Source organism: Hakea prostrata, chromosome 6 (genome assembly GCF_041222555.1).
Source record: "Hakea prostrata isolate BN-2017 chromosome 6, UWA_Hpros_2, whole genome shotgun sequence".
In the NCBI taxonomy this organism is placed as follows: Eukaryota; Viridiplantae; Streptophyta; class Magnoliopsida; order Proteales; family Proteaceae; genus Hakea; species Hakea prostrata.
In genome coordinates, this window is record NC_142605.1 from 30,896,509 (window position 1) to 30,906,968 (window position 10,460).

Genomic DNA, 10,460 nt, shown 5'->3' on the forward strand with positions numbered 1-10,460 from the left:
CCTGGTTGATGATGATATGGAAACATAACCGAGAAGTTACAGAAAGAATGAGCAAAGCAAAGTAATTCAATGCTAAATCAGTTCACTTTAGATTTTCTGGCTTTGTTTTGGTTCAGTTTAGGCTACCATAAAATCAAAACAGGTGGGTTCATTTTTCTGAATTTGCTGTGAATGCTTAACTACAGAAGTGAAAGTACATTCATTCATTTATGAGATGGTTCAATTAACTAAGTTGACGCCCATACCAGAGACCAAATGAATGGAGTAGACATAATGACGAAGTAAGATTCATTTATGAGATAGTGAGATAGTTCAGGTCTCACTGGTATAAAAACACCAACGCTCAACCAAATTATATGTTACCAACCGAACCACCACCAACATTACTGACAATTAGGTACTCATACAAAGAAGCAATCATGTCTCCAGACAGATTACATAGATCATAAATGAGATCTGGAAACCACACCTTTAGATCTATATCAGTTAATCTACATGGGAAAAGCCGTTTTGGGACTTTCATGGCTTCATGCTTGTGTCTGACCAGAAACCACTTCAAAATATAACTAGCATTTTCATTGTCCCAAACTCCAACGGTTACATATTTGATCTGTCCAAGATGAATCCCTGGTCATACGGCCTCCACAATGTTAGCACTGCACAGAACAATCCTAGTTCAACTTCACCACCATGGGAAAAAAGCCAAAGCAAACAAAAGCAATAATTTAGAGTGTGCAATGAAATGGCCTACCTGATTGGGCCTTCTCAATCTTTGCTCAAAGCACTCGGTTGTTGAATAGCCTCACTCAGAGCTTAAAGAGAGTACTTCAGTGTTTACAGGGAGCCACAAAAATCATCTTTATCGTGAACCACGGGGAAGGAACCGCATTTTCATTATCCTTTTTCAATGGAATGACGACGATACTAAGAATGGGTGCAAGCCCACGCACAAAATGTTAACATAGTCCTTTGAGAGTCAAATCCATGTGAAGTTAAATTTTCTTGATGAGATTCACCTTTTCATGGCAGCAAAATGTAATTCCAATGTTTCTACATTAGAAACCTCCAGATCTTCCAGCATTGAGCATCCCTGTTACTTTCATCAGAAAGGCATACTCAAAGGCAGTCTCCTCACATTGGCCGAAGCGGCCACCTTCACCAAAGTGCCCTCCACTCATATTTGTCTTCAGAATGACTGAACGAGAACAGGTAGAGCATGTTTTTTCTCGCAATTTTGCCACCCATTTAGCACCTTCCCACATTCCAACTCTGAAACACGTCACCCATGGTCAACTCTACAAGTCTGATGGATTTTAAAACATGTCATACTGAATCTATATACATGTACATGCCATAAATAGAAAGTGTCTACCATCCCTGCTCCCTCCACCCTTTTAGTTTTGTTTCTTTACTTATTGTTATTTGGCTAACTCTTCTAGGATCCATGTGGAGACTGTTTTTAATTACAGAAAAGAAAAAGCAAGTCAATGATCAAGATAAATTCAAACTACTTAACCCAACTCCAGAAAAAAAAAAAAAATTTAAAAATCAGGAGGGGTTTCACCAAACGTGAGAAAGATTTAAGCTGGCTGCTACAAGCTTCTATAAGTACCCAAGGAGATGGGTTTTTATCTTTTTTAACTCACCCTTGGCTAAAAACTGGACTCCATATAAAGATTGGCCAACTAAACCAAAGTTTATCTTCATGCATGTAAGCATTTAAGAAACATGTAATAAATACAAACATGAAAATAGTTGTTTATGAACCGAAGGTGCTTCAATGAGAAATGAACTTGCCTTGAGTCATGAAATGAAGTTGTCACCATCATTGAAGGATGGCAAACTCCTGGAGGAATGTTATCATAGGGAGAATAGCTGAGGATAGACTCAAACTGAGTTTGAACCCTAGGATCCCCAAATTCTTCATAGTCCAATACAGTGAGTGGTAAACTGGGGTCCAACAATGTGTTGCAAATATCAAGAAATGGAACCTAACAAAAACATAGCTGAAACATCAAACCCTCATGAAATGATGAAATATTAACAGCTGAAAAATGAAGGAAAGATATGAATAAAACTTATGACCATCATGATGCAGAAAAGAATGTCCAAAAAGGTTTTTGGGTCAATTGGGCTTTGAAATACTTTATTTTGGCCCATGGGTGTGTTCTATTATACATTAAGCTTCTTTTTGGGTTTATTGATGCAATAGGCCTAATTTATATTTTTTGTTACTTGAATTTCAAAAACTTTTCAATAGTCAAGTTCTCTCCAATTTTCACCCCATTTCAATAACTTTTCAACCCGGATCTCAAGAACCTGCCACATCCATCCATATACCTCATTACCATAAACTTCTACAGAATTATTCGACCACCATAACCCATGTTCTTATGCATCCCAATCAACTACCCAGAAATTCCTAAAACCCCTAAACATTTAACTTTTGAATTGAGATCCAGAAAAATTGGCCCCAGGTTGATCCTTTTCAATCGAAGACTACGTCACACCATTTCCTCCTAATGAAGAGAACATTGCAACAAGCAATTCCATATCTCAGCGTAATTATGTTGAAGAAGTATATGCCACAATGATAATTTTCTATAACCCCCCCCCCCCCCCAAAAAAAAAAAATGAAAACACAAAGTGCCAACAAAACTAAGACAAGAAAAGCATTACAGAAAAATTAGTCACTTCCTTAGCAGTTTAGATGGTACTGCTGAAACACATAGACATGATTCTCCAAACGTGCAAGGTTGATTTCTCCTTTTCCTTATACCCACTCTTATAATCAGAGGCAAAAAAGACCTTACAGAGGCTAATTTCATTTCACTAATGACTAAATGTGATGAGTAGAATGATAGAGAATGACACAACTAATCAACTTACCTTCAAAATAGCAGCCCGGAATAAATCTGGATACATGTTAATGGCCGCCCCCACAACAAGGCCTCCTGCACTAAAGGTCATAGCACCCAACCGATCTTTATGAACATATCCCTTTTCAACCAGGTACTTGCCACAAGAAACAAAATCATACACTGAGTTTAGTTTGTGCGCCCCACTGCCAGCTTTATGCCACGTAGAATCTCCACCACTACCACCCCTGCTCAAAATAGCCTATAATTTACAAATAGTGCTACAGTAAAAGAATAATCACCTAAGCATATAGAGAAGGCACCCACTTAAAGAAAATTGACATAAGAAGGATATCCATTTCGAAAAAACATTCCATTATAGGAGACTGGCTTTTACTAAGTGGTATGCCCAGAATCAGAAACCTGGTTCTGAAAATAACCACCACAATAAGCGTGTGATGCATCATTTTGTACTTTTAAAACAGAGTATCAGTTAATCATGATTCAGCAACTTGATACTCTGTGAAAATAACGAAAATGTTGCAAGCTAAGGATGCACATTACATTTTTATTAAAAGAAAAAGAAGTTCCATTACTGTTGTACGGTTTGAACAAAAAATGTAAAAATTAAAATCCATCATGTTTCATCTTATAAATCACACTACATATTATTGTTAGCACAAATTTGCATTTTACACCATCTATATCATATTTTCATCCAAATTTAGCATTATAGGAACAAACTATTTATGGGCCACTATTTGTTTTTCCAACCTTGGGTTAAGCATCAAAGTTTTGACAAAGAAAGGTAGAGTAAAATACTAGTATAAAACTAAATCTACAGAACCACAAAATCAACCTTCTAACTACTTCTCTCCAACTTTAATTTTGTCCAAGTGTTGGAGTCCAATTTCTGAACTCCATATACAATATCAGATTATTAGACCATTATTTATTAATTACATGAAAACATCTGTTCCAGAAAAGCAACTATTCACTGTGAATGATACAACAAACTAGGTAGCATAAAAGGAGAAGAACAGAGAATAAAAAGTATGCCAGACTACATAGGACACACCTCACATCAGCAAATGCCACAACCCAACCACGATCAAGTAAACATAAGCGATTTGCACACCAACTTTTATCCAGAACCTCACCGTAAGCTCCATACCCAAGTAAGAGTCCAGGAGAGTGACCCTCTTGTCGTGCCTCCCGAGAGTACAAGATAGTCAAAGGGACTGAGACACCATCATGGGAAATAACATCCTTTGTTTCACAGGAAAATGAGTGAGAAAGATCTTTCCAGCTATGCATATCTACATTTGGGATAGACTGGTCATTGTGGGTATGCATACCCGAATCCTTTTCAATGGATTTGTTAGAAGCAGGCGTCCTTGAACCCGTCCTGGTACTGCCAAAAGTGCCCACAAATTCCTCTTGCTGAACAATCAAGAATTTTTTCTTTGACATATCATAGTCAAGGATCACATCAGGCATCTGCTCTTCCCCAAAAGAAAAGAAATTGGTTTCAAATTCAAGTGATAGACTTCAGATCATAAGCATCCAACCACTGAATCAACCTGAGTATTCTATTCTTCCCTATTGAATGCCATTACACATTTGACCAGAGTTTGGGGGCCAATGCAGTTGCTGTTTGAATTCATTGAAATCCTTCCTAATCAGGCTTCTAACATCATTTCAAATTTGGGTTTTCAATCTTACGAATTTCCAATTTCCTAAGCCTGGTTTAGAAACCCATTTACCCACTCATCCATTAGCTTACAATTTCCTCCATCACATCACTTGGGTATTTCTTGAATACACCCTACAGCTGGTCTCAAATAGTGGAGACATTACTGGGGGACACAGTACTGTTACTTTTGGACCAAAGCAATTGTTAATAAGCTTTTGATGATGTATCTAATCTAATAGAAATTCTGATTTTCAAACAACTCAAACGAATTCTCATTGAATATCACATTTTAATTATTCTATCAAACTACCTAAAACATAAATATCAGTGACAACAAGACCTGGAAAAAAATCTCATTTACTAGCTGTTAGAGGTAATACCACTGGGGATGAAAGCACCACGCGGTAAATTGACGCCATGAAGTCAAGATTTGAGCCCGGAGCAACATTACAGAAGTGTGTGGGCAGAGGGAAAACCCAAGGATTAATATCATTGAGCTTCATAGGATACTGCAAAAGGAGGGAAATACATGCATAGCATAACATCAGAAAAATGAAAACTATGAATAGGAAAAGCAATGGTAAAGCATATAAGCAAAACTATTCTGCCCATGAATGCTTGCAAGACACACAACAAACTCTGAACCTCATATATTTCTGTGCAAGTGGCATGATGATATGAACAAACATATAATACTCCAACTAATTTCATCAGATCTGAGATCCACTGTGACCAACACTGGTTCAAATCACAATGAATCTTAAATTCGCATCTGTACTAAATAGGTATGGTTCTCATCAGACTTAGTGGCCTATAGGCCCAGATCCTGGGATTGTTGAGGGTTTATTGCATACATGAATAAACAAAAATGAAAATGAACTTGAAATATCCAAATTGTATTCAAGGTCAACTATGATCATGGTAATTTTATCCATGCCCATCCACTTTATGCATCAACTGTAATTCCAAGATTGACTATCAAAGCAAGACCAAACATTTAGCTGGTGATGGGCATGTCGATTCATAGTTAGTTGTCTATATATTTAATAATTAAAAAAGGCCAAAAGAATCAGGCTCCATATCACCAGTTGCCAGCAATTACCATCTTGACTACAAGAGACTAAAATCAAATGGTTCTAATCTTTATCAAACAGTACTTTAGTGACCTTGAGGACAAATGAAAGCATCACATTTCCATTCTGTTATCATGCCAATATTTTTAACTGGATATGTACTTTCAAATTACCTGGGTGCTTCTGATGTACTTTGGGATCTGGATCCAAAATAGCTTAAGGATACCTTTATTTCCCTCTGGGGAGGGATTTTGGGGAGGGATTCCGGTGAGGGACAGGAAAGTACAAGCCATGTTCTGCACATAATTGAGTCTTTAACATTACGTCTCCTTTTAAATAGGAGATTTTCTTATTGACATTCCCCCGAGACTCTGCTTGGGTCAAAGCCTTCGGCATCGGATTTGACATTTTCTTATTGAAATCCCTTGAGGTGTCAAATAGTTCATACTGTATCCTTCCCCCCACCCACCCCCAACCCTTTCAGAATAACACCTTTTTTTTAACTAAAGATAGAATCCTTTCATTATACACTACTGTAGTGTAAGCAAGAGAGTGACAGCTATTGAGAAATAGCGCCCACTTTGTCCGACTCAAAGAACTTTTGGGAATAAGATAAAAGGCACTAGAAAGAAGGTTACATATTCTAAAATCTAGATACACCTAAAGAAATGTCACTTTGACAATGTAATGAAAGTCCCATTGTTCACAACGCCAAAAGCTAAAGATAAAGTAAAAACGTATTAGAGCAGATATTTAAACATGAGCAATCTTCAAAATTTTGATCAGAATGTCAAACTTTAGCAAAATATTTTGGTTTCAAGATTAAATGCAACAGAATCAAATGTGAAATACATATTCCAGAACAAGTTAATAAATATTTCCTCAAAATGAGAGAAACAAGAATTACCAAAGTGCCAACATTATGCTTCAAATAGTTGAAATATCACATCCCTTACTAAAAAGACTATATTCTGAGTTTTCAAAAAAAAAGAGTCAAAGTTGTTAGGAAGCTTCAAATGCGTTTCAAAACTCACAAATCGGAGGATTCAATTCTCTCCCAAACTCTTCTAATGCCAGAAGACAACAAAGAGATATTTAGGCTGAAACATCAACGAAGAGGGTGTCCCTAAATCTTATCATTTAGGTTCAATATTTTTGCTAGATTTGATCAACGTATTAATGCTTTCACATTTCCAAGCAAAATGGAGTATGAAACTAAGCTACCACTGTTAGTGTTACTTTTTATATTTTTTATAAAATCTTAGTCAATCCATACACATACATATAACACTTTAATAATTATCCATGGAAACATTTCAGAATTCTTAATATGTCCCAACATTCTTCTTCATTTTCCAAAGTTCTACTGAATTTTGACAGATTTTTGTGACCCCTCCAATGAAATTATTTTTATTTCATCAGGGGTTACCCCAACAAAATCCCAGACCATGCACAAGAGATGATGACACCATACATATATATATGTCTAAAATGAATTCCACCTTACAGTTCTCGACAATAGGCATATTGATGGAACAGATCATAGGAGATCCCCTCTTATTAATGAAAAGCACTAAATGCCCATTAAAAATGTCCATATCTTGAAAGTAGATATCTTGATCTGGGATGATAATATCCTGAAAAAATAAAATAAAATAAAAGAGGTTACTTATGAAGAAATCAGATCTGATTGTTAACGACAATGAACAGAAAAGTGACCACATATCAAAGAAATAAAACAGAGCGCAGCCCCGACTTCAAAGTTCTGGGCAATCTCATTGTGGAAGTGAGAGAAAAAGAACAGCCTGATCCTGGATAAAGAAAAGATGATCAGGGAGAAAAACATATATCAATCCCATTAAACATATAATGAGAAAATGAACAACACAATCTGACACTTTTTACGGATCACATGACTCATCAAAGAAAAGATCCCAACCCAATCTTGTTTAAACAAGACGTCATGTGATGACCAACATGCAACTTTATAGTATTTATTGGATGATCAGGGAGAAATCATGCATAATAAACTACTCAGCAAAAGTGATAACAGATATTCAGCCAACACAATCTTTAAGGTAGGACCCAAAAAGTAGGATAAGATTATTAGAACATCAGAAAAATGGAAAATGATCAACCATTGTACAAACAAAAATGCTGCCATCTGTCTGACTCCTTGACATCTCACAGTCATACACGAAAGATAATAATTTTCGCATACAAGCTACAAAGTGACGAGCAAAATTGACCTGCCAGATAGCCGACTGTATATCCTCAGCTCTGCATCTAGCCAAATGATAACCTCCACTAACCACACCTGTATCTTCCCCCCAAGAGGCATTTGTAAGAATATAAAAGAAACCATAGTGATGTTCCAAAAAGTACTGTACACCAGACACACGCTTTCGTACTCGTTGCAACTTGTTTTGTGGGTTGGTTGCATCTATTACATAAACCTAAAATGAATCAACTGGTCATTATCCAAACGGCAAAGGAGTTCCACAGTAATAATTGTGGGAAATGATATAGCTATGTCACCCTACCTCAGATGATGTCCTCGAATTAGAATTTACAGTGATATACTTCCCATCTTTGGTGCTTGCTATGTCCACACAACAACTGGAATTGGTTTCTGTGAATATCAGATTAGCACCCATCGTATCTGATCCTGGTCTCGTGCAAAAAACCCTGTCCATTAAACCGATGATGAATAATCCAAGCCTTGCAATTAAATGGTTAAAGACAGCAGCATAAAAACCTGCCTGTAAGGCCGTTGGGTCTCATTTGCAACTGTGTAGAACAAGAAATCCTTAGCCCATGCCAAGCTAACAACACCATCAACTCTTGATTTAGAAAGAACACACCCAGTTCTAAGGTCTTTAATTTGGAGCACAAAATGTTCTGCACCAGTAGTGTCCAGTGTGTATGCAAGAAAGTTGTGATCAGGTGAAATCCGACACACACCCACATGAACATAACCTGCAGTGATAAGTCAATGAGTTTGTCCTTTGATACAACAAAATAAGACATCTATGAAGACAAATCAGTAGCCAAAAGAAAACACAGTTCTCTTTCGAACGTAATTCCTGCATTTAAGTGATAAATAACCACTAAACATGAGAAATGACCACAGAGGTAAATTAAAATGGTCTCAAAATTGAAGGTACATGGGTAACACACCAATACCGCTATAATTAATACTTTGGGTGATGCCAGTAACATGCTCTTAAGTCTGACATATTTTAAAATATCCATTCATATTTCTTCTGTCTCATGCTCTCTCACAATAACATGGTTGTGGCAAGTAGACTCTACATGGTTTATCCCAAGGAAATTTGATGGATTACTATCAATCCACTCTCTGCAGAATATCTCATTCACTACTAACCAACCAGGACAATAGTGCCAACCAGCTTCATGGAGTATTGGTCATCTAGAGGATTCCATTTCAATTGTTCCCATTGACTGATGTAGTGGTGGTAGTATTAGTCAACGAGTAAGGTGATACGTTGAAATTGTGTATGATCAATGGGAACCCTGGTTGCTTCAGCTTTTATGCCATTTCATAACTTATTCAGATTTCTCATAATTAGTTGTGTAAAAAGTCTGCTGAGGCGTAAATAGATTTTAAGGATCAAAGAGACATGCCAAACTGCTCCGCAATTTCATTCCAGTCGAGCAATATTTGCTCTGTTCCATGCCCTCTCACATAATTGACAAGCTTACTCATCCAGCCACTCTTGCAGTCCTCCAATCTCCTACACAGAACCGGGAATTCCTTACCCTCGGGGATGTATTGGTAGTACAACCTGTTCCCCAACAGAAACAATTCCCAGATAAAACAATGCACTAATCATTAGATAATCTTATACAGAATGACAGTCATTTATTCACATCAGAAGATAACATCAACCAGTTTCTGCTTTTGAGGAAGAAAACGAAAAGGGTAAAAAGGCTTAGATGAATAAGATGAAGGGACTAACCAGGGTCCCCAAAGTTCAGGGGGAGTAGAGATCATAGGAGGCAATCGACTACGCATTTCTAAGAGGAGTTCACGTTGTAGATTCTCAGTGTCAGCCATGAAAGCTTCGGCATACAAATTTTCCTGGTTTAGATAGTTCGACAAATCGGGGTCTTCGGTGTTGGACATCCAATGATAAGGATCTTCCCATGTTCGTCCGTGAGCAGAGACCGTGAAAGGAATCTTCTTTGGAACAGGAGGAAGCGTCTCTGGAGAAGTAAATAAGGGAACCTTCGCATTGCAGGTAGAAGAGAAGAAGGTGATACATGATGAAACACGAGGTAATAATCGGAATGAGGAGAGCAACGATGACCTCCTAATCAGTAACATGGAATTCAGAGAATGAGATTTCTGCAAAGTTAGAAAGCGCAGCCAGAAAAGCCACCAAACTGCACCATGGAAACGAAGGGCCGCACTCACTACCTGTGTATCTGGAGACTTCAGGGAGCACACACTAGAAAGAGACTTCTGCTGTAAAAGTTGAGACTGAACCAGACAAACCGGTTCAAATCGGATTGAACCAAATCTTATCATTTTGATCAAGTTTTGCAAGACCGAAATGAACTAAACTCAAACCCTAAACCCTGAAATAAAACATGCCAAGACCAGGATAATGGTGATGTGTTGAAAACCCTAAACAACCCAGAATTAGTTTTACATTACTTTCCTCGTATCTTTATACATGTAAAGTTATGATTGGACTGGTTGGCAAACTCAATAGCCACAACTTAGTTAGGAGGGCCATGTCGGCTAGGAATACGACTTTGGTGCTTGTTTATAGTCTGTGGTTGAAAGATACTTGTAACCTTTTT

The 10,460-nt window shown here is 37.4% G+C and overlaps 1 protein-coding gene across 1 annotated transcript; it reads right to left on the bottom strand.

The window, feature by feature from the left end:
* Window positions 1–267: 267 nt before the first annotated feature.
* LOC149013322 (Prolyl oligopeptidase family protein) lies at window positions 268–10,059 on the bottom strand. Its single transcript, XM_089159207.1, has 12 exons — window positions 9,611–10,059; window positions 9,276–9,436; window positions 8,390–8,606; window positions 8,171–8,315; window positions 7,877–8,083; window positions 7,130–7,264; window positions 4,935–5,063; window positions 3,937–4,358; window positions 2,890–3,106; window positions 1,798–1,991; window positions 752–1,269; window positions 268–656 (listed from the first exon to the last, which is right to left on the bottom strand). Exons 1-11 carry the CDS (start codon window positions 9,976–9,978, stop codon window positions 1,056–1,058), a joined length of 2,409 nt encoding a protein of 802 aa, XP_089015333.1. The 5' UTR covers window positions 9,979–10,059; the 3' UTR covers window positions 268–656; window positions 752–1,055.
* Between the last annotated feature and the right edge of the window lie 401 nt (window positions 10,060–10,460).

Excerpts from the sequence above, each read along its gene's own strand:
- LOC149013322 (XM_089159207.1), bottom strand. The coding sequence starts at position 9,978 with ATGTTACTGATTAGGAGGTCATCGTTGCTCTCCTCATTCCGATTATTA. Across the intron at positions 9,437-9,610 it reads CCTGAACTTTGGGGACCCTG|GTTGTACTACCAATACATCC; the intron begins GTTAGTCCCTTC and ends GTTGGGGAACAG. Across the intron at positions 5,064-7,129 it reads CTATTGTCGAGAACTGTAAG|TATCCTATGAAGCTCAATGA; the intron begins GTGGAATTCATT and ends CTCCTTTTGCAG.